Genomic DNA, 14,406 nt, shown 5'->3' with positions numbered 1-14,406 from the left:
AGCTGTGACTTGTGTTAGCTCATCCTAAAAACAGCTTTCAGGGGCTTGGCATTGGAAGGGGAGGTTTGATATCAGTTGCAAGCTATTCGTATCATCACGATCAGCTCCTACGTTTGTCAAAGGCAGAGTCACTAGGCCCATTTTTACACAATCGGGGTCACCACTTTGAGATAGTATTGCAAATGTATTTATCCAGGTGATCCAACGGTATTAAGAAAACACTAACTTCTTCGATGATAGAGGCTGGTATTGGGTAAGCGAAGTGGGTAGACGGTCTTTATTTTGTGATGGTCTTGAAGAATTCTGGCTGCAAATCTTCCCGCAAGTCAGACTCGGTGGATCTAGATTTCTGAATTCGCTCAAATTCACATGGGTAATAATAATAATAATCCACATTTGTAAAGCGCGAACAATCCCCCGTAAGGGTCTCTAGACGCTGGGGGCCGTCGGGAAGATTAAGCAGAGTCACATGGTGCTGGGCTAATCTGCCGCCGGCGCCAGGGATCGAACCGTGATCCCCAGATTCCGGAGTCAGTCACCCTGGCCGTGGCGCCACACCTCTTCCCTGGGTTCGTAGAGTATGGGGGAGGGAGAGTTCAATCTTGTCTGTTTTCTTTTTGAAGAAATACATGAATCTTTTTCATTTTTCATCTGGATTATGACTAGGCTTGTGGTTGCTATTGAGCTAGTTGAGTTCTTTATCAAATCAAATAGTTTTTACTGTGATTTCGGGCATGGTTGAGCTCTGCAAGGATTAAAGAAGCTTTGGCCTGTAAAAAAAACATTTTTTTTTGTCTTATTACTTTTAATTTCGAGTTGTTTTAAAGTTCTTCTCAAAATGATTAAGTAGCAGCAAATTTGGTTCCTGTACTCAAAGGGCTTTTAGAATCCTGGTTAGGTTGTGAATGAACCATCCAGCAGAGGGCTTGGGATCCAATTATTTGTTTTAGCCGAACTCACTCATCTATGATCTAAGCCAGGTTCTCTGTGTATTGATCTGTCACGAGAGAGAACACCTAAGTAGTATGTATGTCTCAAAGAGCCAAGAATGCTCTTGCTCAGAGTGAAGCTAGGCTGATGTCTTTGCATTCTCTCCCCAGTGATTGGGTTTCTTCTGTTGGACATTTTTCTGTCGGAGATGAGGTGATGTGGTAGCAAGAAGTGGTCCAACCAGTCTACAGGGGTAGGAATATTTGCCTCAACTGTATCTTTACTAGCAATTAAGAGGTGTGGCCTAGTAAGGAGTTACACGTAGATGGTGCTGTCTACAAATGCAGATAGTCAAGAGATGCAAAAGTCTTATTAGCCTCCCAAATGGAGGCTGACATCCAAAAGAAAGATGTGATTGGGAGATCCCTGGATCTCCGGGATATGTTTGGTGATCTGTACAAAAAAGGTTTGATAATAACCAGCAAGCAGGTAACTAGTGACATTTAGTACAGATTTTGTCTTCTGTTTTAATTTCAATTCAGAGGCATTCACAGGTGGGGTAAATGTTATTTTCAAAGTATTTGCATTAAATGTAATCTATGGATAATCGCCATCTCTTCTCTAGATCCATTCTAGATGAATGAGTGAGTAGCCTGGGGTACGAGGACCTCCAACACTGGTGGGACGGTGATGCTGAGTCTGGCCTGCTTTAGGACTAGGATGTGTGGATTGGTTTTAGTGATCGGGTCTACAGGCTCTTATCTTTGTTTCGCTGTTGATCTGCATCTGCGTCTGCAGGGTAAAGGAGTAAACAAACATTGAAAGACAACAGTGCTGTGTTACTTGTTGGTGTTGAGACTTTAATTCCTATCCGATGGCTCAAGTTGCGGCTACTTTTTTGCTTGAGATCTGGAGGTGATGGGGTGTTGGAGAATTCTTGAGGATGGCTGATGGAGGCAATGACGCCACGGTTCTCTAGACGATACTTAATATCGATCAAAGATTAAGTCAGACAAGGCGGTCGACATCCTTTAGTACAAGGTTTTAAGATGTGTTTTGAAACCTTTGAGTGGTAAACGTGTGGAACAAGAAAGCCCAATCTACAGTGCGTTCTAAAGAGAATAAGGCTGCCTTGTGCCTCTCAGAGGTTCATCTCTTGAAAGCACATGCCTAAGCGCAAAAACGGTCGATCCGGCATCGTCCGAACGCGCTGTCCTCTGCATGGCCACGGAATTCATCTCTTTTATAACATTGAGATTTCCTTTACCGTGTCTTCCACTCCGGAAATTGATGTTCGTAGGCATTGTTCATTCAAAACGCGTCCATTTTAATTCACGTACCAGTTGTTTGACTGAGACTCGGCGCCTGCTCCGTTGCCTTAAGTGGTAACACGAGGCATTTAAATATGGGCAATTTAACTAAACAGTCCTGATGATGATCCTGAATCTCTCTGATAAGGATCGAAACGCCGTCAACTCTGTTGTCCACCTTACACATTTAATATTTCTGTATATAATACATTGTGAGGGTGGCAATATTTGTACCAGATGTTTCGCTACTCATTATCTCTAAAAAAGAAACATCATTGGAATTGCCTGATTGTGTTTCACAATTTGTTGTCCACATGATATGTAAGTCCTAGGATACAGGCTTGTGTCCCACTAAGACTCTACTTACATTCTCTGGATCACTGCTAATAACCTCTACTTATTAAAGTTGCCATGCCCGGCTGGACATTGGCTATAATATAGTATCAATTTTGACTATATTCATTTTTTGTTCTACCATTTTTTTGCTCTCAGGGACCACTGTTTCCTGCAATAAGCGCAAAAACCAACATTTAACCACTGGATTAACCACTACCCTTGGATCCCGGAGTAGCGTGCTACTCACTGTTACGCACTTGAATGCCTCGTCAAGGGTAATAAGTGCTATATAAATACAATTACAATACAATTTCAATTATTAGCCTATATAGTTTTGACTATGGTGCCTTCAGAACCTTTTTGCTTGAGTTCAATAATGATAAATGCAACGTATATATCCAGAAGAGTCACAGTTGTTATGAATGTGCGGCACAGCAAAAAACCTTATAACCATTGTGAAGTTGCAACGTTTTTCAGAGACCATTGCAAAGGTTGTAATTAGAGCTTTGTACACCCAACTTTCAAATCCAAGAAAGGTTTATTCTGCATTTAAATGTATGCCAGAGAAGCTGTTGTGTCTTGGTACAAAGCCATGATTCGCTGCAGTTTGTTCGTTGGTTCTATTTTGGGGACAATATGAAAAATATATTATTGATTGGGAAAAGTCCAAAAGTGAGAGCCTCAGAATGAAGTCTTAAGATTTTAGGTTTGGGAGAAGTTTAACCCCTTCTTGTTGTTTTCGTTGGAGAGGAGACCGAGCAGGGATTTACCTGTCCATGTCAACGGGTCGTGCCATTAGCTGGCAGTTTGAGATCTATTAAGGCCGACAAAATATGATTGTATCCATTTCTGAGCTTGTGACGTTTTGGAGTGAGGTACCTTTAGAGGCAGGCCCTGTAGAGTAGGACATTGGTGTTTACTTACTTTTTGATAGCGATGGTGGGATTGGCTCAGCAGATAAGCGATTCCTCCAATCAAAGTATTTGGAGACGGGCAGTAATGATTGTCTTCCTTTCTGGAACAAGATTGGCAATGGCTGAATTTAGATGTGATATTTTTGCTGTTTTATGTCCTGAGAGATTATCTAGTATCTCAACCACTGACTGCAGTCAGAAGAAAGACACGCTTGTTGCACACACCCTTTCACCTCTGGCTCATCAGGGCAGCTGTCTGCCAGAGCTTTGTCACTAATCCTCTAAAAGCTATCATCCGGGGGGTTCAGCAAAGCAGATTTCTCTCACCTGATGCTACTGGCTGTGTATTGTTCCGCCTCAAAGGGAGTTCTTCAATTGCAAATCAAGTGGGACTGTTCTGCCACTCACAACTACAAAGAATCATGACACTTTGTGTTACTTCTATTTTTCCATGTCATGTATTGGTTAACATATGAAGCAATCTTCTTTTTCCAGAAGCATGTGAAACAACAGCATTTTTAGGTCTCGCCTGACCCAGCGCATGCACTGGTCTGGCTCCAAAAAGTGCTACCAGGCCAGCCTAGAGCTACAGTGCATGTCCGCGGGCGCGCGTGCCGCGCTTTACCACGATTACTTTCACTGTTGCATGGCTAAACACTTATAAGGTCCCAAAGGCGAGACCTATTGGCTATGCCAATTCTTGTTATTGTCGTTGTCAGGTTTAAGGGCAAGCATGAGCCAAGCCAATTGGTCTGGCTTTTATGTGCCAACGCTTGCAAATGGCATTTGTGAAAGCCTATGTCTGCATCGGTTAGTACATAAAAGCCAAATCTATTGCCTTTGCTAATGCTTGTTATCCAAAGGTAACTGTGGAATCTACTTTGCTGCATGTACCACATCTCCCCTGTTCACAAGACTGACCGCTCTGTTGAGAGAATGCAAAGCTGCATCAACACACAGAGAAAGATGGAGGAACTCACTTTCTCTGCAAGGAAGGCCCCTGTGTACGACTCTTCTCCGCATTCACTGACCGCCTTGTCTGATCTCTCTATTTCAGGACCACACCAAGAGATTCCAGACCTATGGCTCCTCCAATGCCTTCATCTGCAACTCGCTCTCCAAGTCCGTCTCCATGAGTGGCATCGATCACACCTATGCGTATGCCGATGGTGAGTCTTGCCTAGAGATGGGTGACCCTCTGCTCATCCCCTTCACCACCCTGCCTCAGACTGTATCCATCCTTTCACTCATTACCACTGGCGTGAGCCAACCACTGGGGAGTTAAAATGACTTCACGCTCTCAGGTGATCAGCCCTCTAAAACGCCAACCATCCCTCGAACACACCAACCATGGACAGCTGTTCGCCCAGGGTAACAGCACCTCTGGGCTCCTTACGCACGACATGGAAACACTTACCACATAGAATTTTTAAAAACACAAGGACAACACCCTTCCAAGCACACACCCTACATGGCGTAGCCTTCTGCACATATAGGCAAGCGCTTCAGCATCCTACACAGGCACTATATAAATGCTGCCCTTCAGACTCATATGCAGCTGCCCTGGACAGAGCCACAAGGACTCGATCCGTGCCAGGTTTTCAAAATGAGTATTCCATTTACCTTAGGTTGATGCAATACCTTGAGAATCTTGCTTAGTGTTACCATATTCGCACTTGTGCTCCAAGAGTAACACACCCATAATCAGACTCTACATCCGTGTTTGTGAAAGGTGAGATTAGGGTTTTATGTGAATGTTGTAGCATGTGGAAACCTGTAACATTTTACTGCATTCTGAGTGAGTGGACATACAATTTGGTGCATTTTCACAAACCCTTGATTTGTGAGCTACGACCAGGGCTTTAAGTAGGATGAAAAAACTGGGGGGGGTCTCTCAAAGGGGCGTGGCTAATGCAAGTAGGAGCATGGCTTAAAACACGTAAGCTAAAAATCAGTGCTTCGCATCGTGTGCCGCCCGATCTGTATTTTGCTGTTTCTGTCATTGCATCCAGATATATTATACAACAATTAACAATATACCTGCAACAAGCCAGGGCTATTAGCTTTGTCAATGGTTGTTAGTTGCATGAGATAAATAAGCAACAACTATGGCTTTGTTGTATATAATATTGAAAATGCTTCAGTTCTGCAATGATGAGACTGTGAAAGAACTAAAAGGAGTCTCTTTGAAGTTTCATCAAAGGCTTTGCGCAGTCGTACTGCTGCAGACTTGAGGGTTTTTTTCACCTTGAGGGTGAGGGCGAAAATGGAGGGCCGGATAGGGACCCGCTGCACCTACTTTTTAAAACTGTCGGTGCTGAGCTCCGGCAGGACCCGGCCCACTTAGAGCCCTGGCTACAACGCATTTATGCCACTATTTAACTAAGGTAGAATGCTGCTCTTCTCCAGACTGTCCGAGAAGCTTTTTGGATTTTCGCCGCTAGAGGGCGGGCTCGGATCACACAAACCATCGGCTCGATGGCGTCGGTGAGTTCTCTGTACTTCTGAAAGTAGCATCTGTAATCAGGCAGGGGTTATGTGAGGTAAACATAATAACAGGGCTGATTCTTATCTTGATTCTCTGGGAAAAGAAAAGATAACTAGGCCACCCAGGGAAATAGCTTAGTTGGAGAATCCGTTCAAATAGCATAAAATCACAGAATTGAATTCCGATTGACGATTCGAGTGCGAGCTCTTTAAGTGAAAATTATATCAGCGGAGTTCTGAATAGGCGGAAACTCCGGCATGTTGTATTTTTGGGTGGAGTTTCCGCCTAAACCATGCCTTCCGTGTCGCGGCTCTGCACTTTGTGGACTTCGGCAAAGTCTCAATATTTTCTTGCGCCTTCACGGGGCCGCTCGGGTCTCATTTCAAATAATAAATGCTCCATAACTCTCATTCGTTTTCCGTCGGTGTGTAAAATAGACATCTACCATTATCCTTGGTTTTGTTTCTGTAAACGTGTTTGTTTATCCATGCATTTCCATAAATCGAGTTCCGAATTCCCTGAAGTGAGCAGGGGGACACCTACACAGGCCTTCTGGACTACTAACAAATGCAGGTGGCTAGTAGAAGAACCCACACACCATTAAAAACGATAAACTTTTTTTTTTTTTAAAGCACTGCCAAAGCCAACAGGTCTGGCTTTTTGTTAGGAAAGTGTTTAGTAATACATATTTGGGTGACTTTTAGGACGACCATATTAAAACCAAAACAGACCACAGAGAAAAGTAGGTCTAATCAAAGCAACTTTAATTCGGTTCGTGGAACCATAAAAGCACATCGTATAACACGTGTAAAATGTCTGTGGACAAAACAGATACAGTCCGGTGTAGAGCAAGACGAATAAAATATGAATTAAAAACATTCATTAAAAAAATACATTGATGCAAGATAAAAAAAAAAGTCAATACAACAGCCATATCAAAAGAAATGTTAAAGCATGTATATAGCAACAGATACATTTGCCTAAAAGACACTTGACGCATCCCGAGGGTCACATGATGTACACAAATCTAGGCCAGGCGTAAAAGAAGTGCTTATGCGTTTGAAACGGCACGCCTGCTTTTTTCCTGTTCAACCAGACTGCATAAAGGTATCGGCTAATTCCAAAAACCACAACCTGACTTGTGTCAGATCTCATGATACGATAGGCCACCCAATAGTCTCTCACCCCCCATATAATACTTAATAATAATAATCCACATTTGTAAAGGGCGAACAATCACCCGTGAGGGTCTCTAGGCGCTGGGGGCCATCGGGAAGATTAAGCAAGCTGTTGCCCAGAGTCACATGGTGCTGGGCTAATCTGCTGCCGGGGATCGAACCGTGATCCCCAGATTCCGGAGTCAGTCGCCCTGGCCGCAGCGCCACACCTCTTCCACTGAGCCATTTCTACCTATGCCTGGCTTATTTCGGGTAAATGAAAAGCACGCATCCAACATCCTCACTAGCTTATTTACAGAATTCGCAAGCCGATGGAGTAGGCTGGTGGGACCTCCATCTATTTATGAATTTATTAGCTGGGAGCCTAAATTGTATGTATAGCGTGCGGGCAATGGGTGGTTGGATCTGATCAAGATACATTTCTTTAGGTGGGGAGAGTTTTTCAGGATAGTATGCTTCAATCAATCTCCCAGATTTAGCTTTATGGTGATGTTCGTTGACTTTTTTTTTTTTATCCCAAAACCCAGCTTTGACCCTACCCTTGGTGCCAGCCCCAATAGTGGAAGGGTTACTCCAATGCCCACTCAGGCCGGGGTCACTGAGATAGAATTTGACTAACTTAAACCAAAGATGCAGACGCACTTTGCTGTGGCTCATGATCTCCTCCACGCCAACCTATAATGGTGGCGCTCTGAGGAGACCACAACCTCACCCAGTACAGAAGAGGTTGTAACATTGCTAGATCTCCCACCCTTTTTTGATCCCATGTCAAAATAGAATGGTAGCGTGGGTGTGCTCTGTGGGAGGCTGAATAGAGATCTTAAAAAGTTTTTTTTCTTCAGAATCCAAGCCTTTAACATCTGACATTCCCCAGACTTCTGCGCCATAAAGCGCAGAAGCCTGCGGTTTTGCCTTGTAAACTTTTAAGGCTGGGGATGCAAATTTGGGGGTTGTTGCCTTAAACCTTTTTACAATTGCTGAATCAGAGTGCGACAACACCATTTCACTTTTCTCGGTTTGCGATTCCATATCCTACTCTTATCAGTTCTAATCCCCAGGTAGTCAAATTTGACCAACATCTGGAGGGGTTCCCCTTTCATTGAAAAAGTCCCTGTGCACGCTTTGTGCGGGCTAATTATCCTAATCTCAGTTTTGGTAGTGTTCGCCTCCAGCCCACCGGTGTCACAAAACTCAGAGAATTTGTTAAGGAGGTTTTGGAGCCCAGATGAAGTTCAGGAAAGCAGGAGAGTGTTGTCAGGGAAAAGAAGTGCTAAGATAGAACAACCAGCTAATATAGGGGAATCGTGGAAGCCCTCACCCAAAAATGCAACCACATCATTGATGTAAATTAAAAAAAAGTTGGTGTAAGTACGCACCCTTGCCTCACCCCTCATTGGACTGGTATGTGGTTTAGGTTAAGTCACCATCCAGCCCCCATCTCCCTTGCGCAGAAGTGTTGTCAAGAAGGCTGATAAGGATGTCTAACAGAGTGTGATCTATACCCATAGTGGCCTGGGTGGACCAATGGTGCGACCGTGGAACCAGATCATAGGTTGCCCTGAGGTCCAGAAAGGCCAAGTATTAGTGATCCCCGGGGAGCCTAAGATATTTTACCTCAATGAGGGTCAAGCAAAAAACACCTAGGAGCGAAATCCTGCCTACAAAAGTGTTAAAATAGCAGCCTCAGCAACCCAATATTGTAGTCTAGCCTAAATATGGCGGCAGAAGATCTTTTGCAAGGTATCAATAAGGCTGATGGGCCGATAGTTATTTGGGGTGCCTCTATCTCCATTTTTATAGATCGGGACAATCTCAGCATTGTGCTGTGATTCTGGAACTTGTCCCCCTGCCAGGATATCATTTGAAAGTGCGTTAATGTAGAGGCCCCAGACCAGAGGTTCAGAGGGACACAAGTTCCAAGGATTTTGTCAGGGCGCGGGAGCTTCTGAGGGGGCATGTCCTGGATAGCTCGATGTGTTTCTTGGATGGTAAAACGAAGTGCAGTGATCACTGTGGCATTTTCCATATCGAATACTCTCGGCACCGGGGCTTCCAGCCCAATGCCGGAGAGGTCATAGATTATAGTGAAGTGTTCCACCCACTGCTGGGGTTGAATAGCTAATTCTATAGGACTAGTGAAGCGAGGCATCCATGTAAAACGATCTACCAGAACATCTTGGGATTGTTGTTACTTAAAGCCTCTACTAGGGATAACCAATTAGAATCTACTCATCTCTGTTTAGTGCTTATTATCACCCTTTTATTTTTAGTCGGGCAGCCAGTGTGGACTCCCATTTTAACAGCTCCAATGAGTAGGCCCTTTGCCTTGTGGCACTCCTTCCTTTACCAGTGCCGGTTTTTTGCCATTTTGGGCCTTGGTGCAGTGAAGCTTTAGGGCAGCGAACAGCGTCGAATGATAGCCTGAGAGTAGGGAAACCCGCCCCGGGTTGATCAATTAACGGTTTGAAGATTGTGTTTGAATCATTGCAGACACCTGGTAAGGTGCCCATATAAAAGGCATATTTTTGAACACTTAATCGACTTTGTATTATTGTTCAGGCTAATGATTGTTTTCGATGTATCGCCTAGAAGTACAGAATTCCGCAAGAAAGGGCTGCTCAACATAAACCTCAAAGCATTGTGATCACTGTCCGTCTACGTCAACATTTCAAAGTCAACTGCCAGGCGCCATAAATTGAGATCCAAAAAAACATAATCAATTCTACTCTGGGTAAGGACTGCGGGCAAATGTATGGGCACATTTGGTTTCAGACGGACATCTCTCATTGCATGCGCAGAGGCCACAATTAAAGTTAGAGTAAAGAGTTGCATGGCTGCCCCTGGCCAGGAACGTAGGAGTTCTCTCACTAATGGGGGAATGCCTCGAACCTCATCTTCCAGAGCATAAACAGATGATGGGCCATTCAGTGGCTCAAAGGAGGTGTTAAAATCACCTGCGATTATAAGTGGGGAACTAACTGCTCTCGTGGCAAGATGGTGGGCAAGTAGGTGTTGAGTTGGAGATTTCCTGCCACGTGATACTGAGCAATTGTAAACATTGTATAAATCTATAATGCAGCCATTGCCGCCCATCAGCAACAGGCCCAAGATATTAGTATAGCTATTCAGCTTTTTTACAATTAAATCTGGTGAGTTTTTAACCCTTAAGGTGAGGTCACCGGATGGGCGGTCAACTTTGGATGGAATAGCTTCACTCTAAAAGTTGTAATACCCTAGTCTGAATGTTTTTTTTTACAGAACCCATGTTTCCTGTAAAATAACTGTTGTGTGAATTTATGAACACACACATGTCTTGGTCTATAATTTTGCCCTTTTAGACCGTGATGTTCCATGACAGAAGTAGAAAAGGGTGTCCCAGCTCCTTAGAGGCGATGCCAGGCCCAACGGGGTGTTTAATAAGACAGGCTGAACTGAAGTAAAGTCACGGGGGTGTGGATCGGGAGGAGAATTGGTGCACATATCATGGTGGGTCTGTAGCAGTGTGAGTGGAAGCGAGAGACAATAATTCACTCTCCGGTAACATTATAGTTGTCATCTGCATCTGCTTCACAATTCTCATCATTGCTGCACCCATGCATTTCTTGAAACATTTCGGCTTGAGGTGCCTCTAGGTGGGAAATCTTGACCCCCAAACATCAGCCTATACTTTCGAGTTCTGAAAGTGTCTGGAACCTGTTGCAGACTGGACTCACAGTTTTACCCATTTCCCTGTCCTATTGTGGTTGAATCCACCAGCTGGTACTTTTATGTGGGGCGGGATCAAATATTTATATAAAAACCCCAATGAGACAACTCCTATACCTGTGCATGTTCGGTGCCCCCTCCCCAGTGATGACTAGTGCCACAATCAATTAATCGTTCTGCGAGAGTTGGACTTCTATAGTTCACTACACAATCAGCACTTTTGATATTTGGCAACTCACCCACCCAGACGACCCTTCTGACAAATAGAATGTCTCTGAACTCGTTGGACCTAAAATCTGTGTTTTGAGATAACCAGTGGAAAACTTTATTCTTCAAGTGGCCTGTAGAGTCCTCTCGGTTTAAGCTTAAGTGTGAAACATTAGTCCATATGGCCACATAAGGACGCAGGCAGGGAGGGGGAAGGTCGAGATCCCCCTGGTTGGGGCGGAGCTGTGGCCTTGTTGGAACTCGGACTGATTCACCTGGTGCAGTTTCATGCCCCTCCGCAGTGCCCTCGCACAGATGCCACAAAGCCCCCCTTTATTGATCGGAGAATGAAAGGGAGGGATAAAGTTATTGCAGGGACCGGAAGGGCAAGAGGAGGACCGGTCAGCTAGGTGTTGGTGAGAGGCCATGGCAGGGAGCGAGGTTGATGGAAAGGCGGCAGATCCAACTGGGTCGTGTGCTAGGGACCGATGAGCATTCATGCGGTCATGTGATTTCAAACACTGGGTCACCACGACTTCCAGTTTGCTTAACCTCTCGTCTAAAATCAGCAATAGACTGGCAGGAAGTATGTCTTGAAATTTGCCCAAGATAAAATCCAGATTCGTGTTGGGATCAGGGTCTGTGCTTTCAAAAATGAAGGATTTGGCAGGGTTGGGCTATGATGGGTGAGCAAGGAGCTTGTCTGAAGCGCTGCGCCCTTTGCTGTTGCCGACCCTGGAGGGTCCAGAGACCTTGAGCTGGCCAGCGTGTATGACTCTCCTCGTTTTCTTCGTTGGATGCCCTCCCTCACTCATAGATGATAAATCAATTGAAGGCGTTCTAATGGCTGGGGAAGGAGAAGCCTGCAGGTTGGGAATAACAACCTCAATCGTAGACCTAATGGGATGGGGAGGCCACCATGTCACTTATCCCTCTAAGTGTACCCTGGGGCTGCAAGGGGCACTCCCCCATTTACCCCAGCTCCAGGGACAGACGCTATTCTGCTGAAACAATTTCTTTGTCGTTGACCCCCACAGTACGAGCCAAAAAGAAATTGAGAGTAGTACCCCGGAGTTTTTATGCGGAGGTTTCTTTTTCTTCTTGGATCTTGCATTTGTCCATTTTCCATGTAGCGCCCACCTGGTCCTCCACGATAAACACTCCCTGCTATCACATGAAAAAGCCCAATAACACCGAAATTGCCAACACTGATGCTCCTTTAGAATAGATTCACACGGCGCATGAACACTTATCAATGCCAACCGGAACTAGCCAATAGTCTTTTATTTTACATCGTGAATTCAGGTGTGATTTATGGACCCCACATTTAAAGAAATTGTAAGACTGCTCTTGTAGGCCAGCGACATTGGTGGTTGCGCATTTTTATAACAAGGTCCTGTAAGTAAGATGGTATTTGTTTTCTTTTTCTTTGCAGCACAGTTTGGTCCTGAAGAGAACCCTACAAAGAAGAGGGTTCGAAACGCATCAACCTCGTGTTTTTGTGTGCCAAACAATCATTTTCAAAAAAAGAGTTTATCTCTTGTGCACTGTTGAAAAGATTCTTGTATTTACCTTGAAAGATTATTAGTACTCTGTGCAGTGTACAGAAAATCATAGTGTGTTAAGCTACATGTTGTTTGGCTTTTTGCCTTGGTTCAAGAAAGTAAAAAAGTGCTATGTAACCGAGGAAGTGATGTGTGTGTGCAACGAGTGTGGTGTGCAACAAGGTGAGTTTGAAGATTGAATATTTTGGTTTGAGAGTGTTGATGTAAGCCCAGAAGGCAGTTAGTCACTGCTGTTTATTTGTCTAAAGATTTTGGTTGTGTCTTTTTATTGGTGTATAGATTGATAAAAATGGGATTCATATATAAAAAAGAAATCAATTTAAATGGAATTATTTTTCTAAAATAAAAGACTATTGGCTAGTTCCGGTTGGCATTGATATGTGTTTATGCGCCGTGTGAATCTATTCTAAAGGAGCATCAGTGTTGGCAATTTCGGTGTTATTGGTATTATTGGGCTCGGCCTTACTGATTAGAGCCAAACCTATTGTGGTTCTTTTAAAAAAAAAATTTTTTATCGATTGAAAAAGGGCAGGGGCCAAGAGGAGTGACCCTGCCTTGCCTCTTCCTGTTGCTGACTGGTGAAGTACGGGCCCGCCCCCGCGGCCCACCCTTTGACCGGGCACGTCCTGCGCCACGGGCTCAAGAGCAGCAGGCGAGGCTTGTTGAAGGGCTCCTCCTTGCCCTGGTGTTCACAGGGACAGGTAGTCCGTGGATGACGCAAACGCTGCTCCGCAAGTAGAACTATCATTTAGCATCAAATGAGTGGCAGAGAAGGCCTTAATTGATAGCTCTGGTCAGCATAGAATAGACAGACAGAATGGTTCAAAGAATTAAATGCAATGTTTGCACACAGTATAATCTGTGTTAAAAAATTACTCTTTGGTCTGGCCTAATAATTCTACACAAGAGTGCACAAAACTTCCTCTGTGTCTAGTCCGCAGTCTCTGAAAACTGGAACATGATCAATGGATTGAAGTTGGTCGAGACAGATGGTAAAACCAGCTGTCCCAGCAAATCCAGAATGCCTGGTCACCAGAGCTATGACGATTGCCATTGACTGACTACAGCGAAAGCCTCCCACAAACCTGTGAGACAAACTATAGGTTAGCAAAACAAACCAGACCAGCGTTGTAGAGATTGCACCCTCTGCTCCACTCGGCTTTTTCAAGCCACATGAAGATCACAGAGATCTCACGTTGCTCCTTCAGTAGCTCCTTCAGACCGGTTGCATTCTGGTACTTGTAGTACGTTGTGCATCTATGGAGGTAAAAACAGAACCAAAAGTGCAATAAAGCAAATTATAAAACCAGGACATAGGAGTGCACATGCTCCTATGAGACAGGAGGAAAGGTGGTGGAGAGAAAGAGGATTCATAAATAATATTTGTCTTCGTTACAAATTGGAACAAACAAGAAAACATAACGGGTCCTTTTTTGAAACGTGAAACAGCATTAAAGTTTTGCCAACTTTTCATTTCAAATGAAAATAGCGCGAAGAAGTGTTTCTATTGACTACGCCCTCTCCCCTTCCAAAAGTGGTGCTGAAGCTAACGGGAACGCTTAGCTCGGGGTCTTTTCAGATGCTTGCGTGCCCCCCGTTACAGTGTTCTGGTGCTTCCCTGAGATACTACAGCACAGCAGGAGAGCCTTTAAAACAACTGGAAAACAATAGATTTTTATCCATGTGGGTATATAACCTGGGAGGGCAATAGGAAACATGAGCCTTCACCATGGACGTCACTTCACCGAAATACCTGGGGTAGTGGAAGTGACA

The 14,406-nt window shown here is 44.4% G+C and overlaps 1 protein-coding gene across 7 annotated transcripts in view; it reads left to right on the top strand.

Annotated features, from left to right (window-relative positions):
- Positions 1–14,406, top strand: part of ARHGEF2 (Rho/Rac guanine nucleotide exchange factor 2) — a 724,728-nt gene that overhangs the window by 387,028 nt on the left and 323,294 nt on the right. For all 7 annotated transcript variants that reach the window (XM_085638384.1, XM_085638386.1, XM_085638383.1 and 4 more), the window contains exon 4: positions 4,548–4,659. In XM_085638384.1, coding sequence (XP_085494510.1) covers positions 4,548–4,659 — 112 coding nt within the window. The remainder of the gene's footprint in view (positions 1–4,547; positions 4,660–14,406) is intronic.

Source organism: Triturus cristatus, chromosome 12, assembly GCF_964204655.1.
Source record: "Triturus cristatus chromosome 12, aTriCri1.1, whole genome shotgun sequence".
Taxonomy (NCBI): domain Eukaryota; kingdom Metazoa; phylum Chordata; class Amphibia; order Caudata; family Salamandridae; genus Triturus; species Triturus cristatus.
Note: the sequence above shows the minus strand (reverse complement) of the source record. Positions and strands in the feature narration are given on the sequence as shown.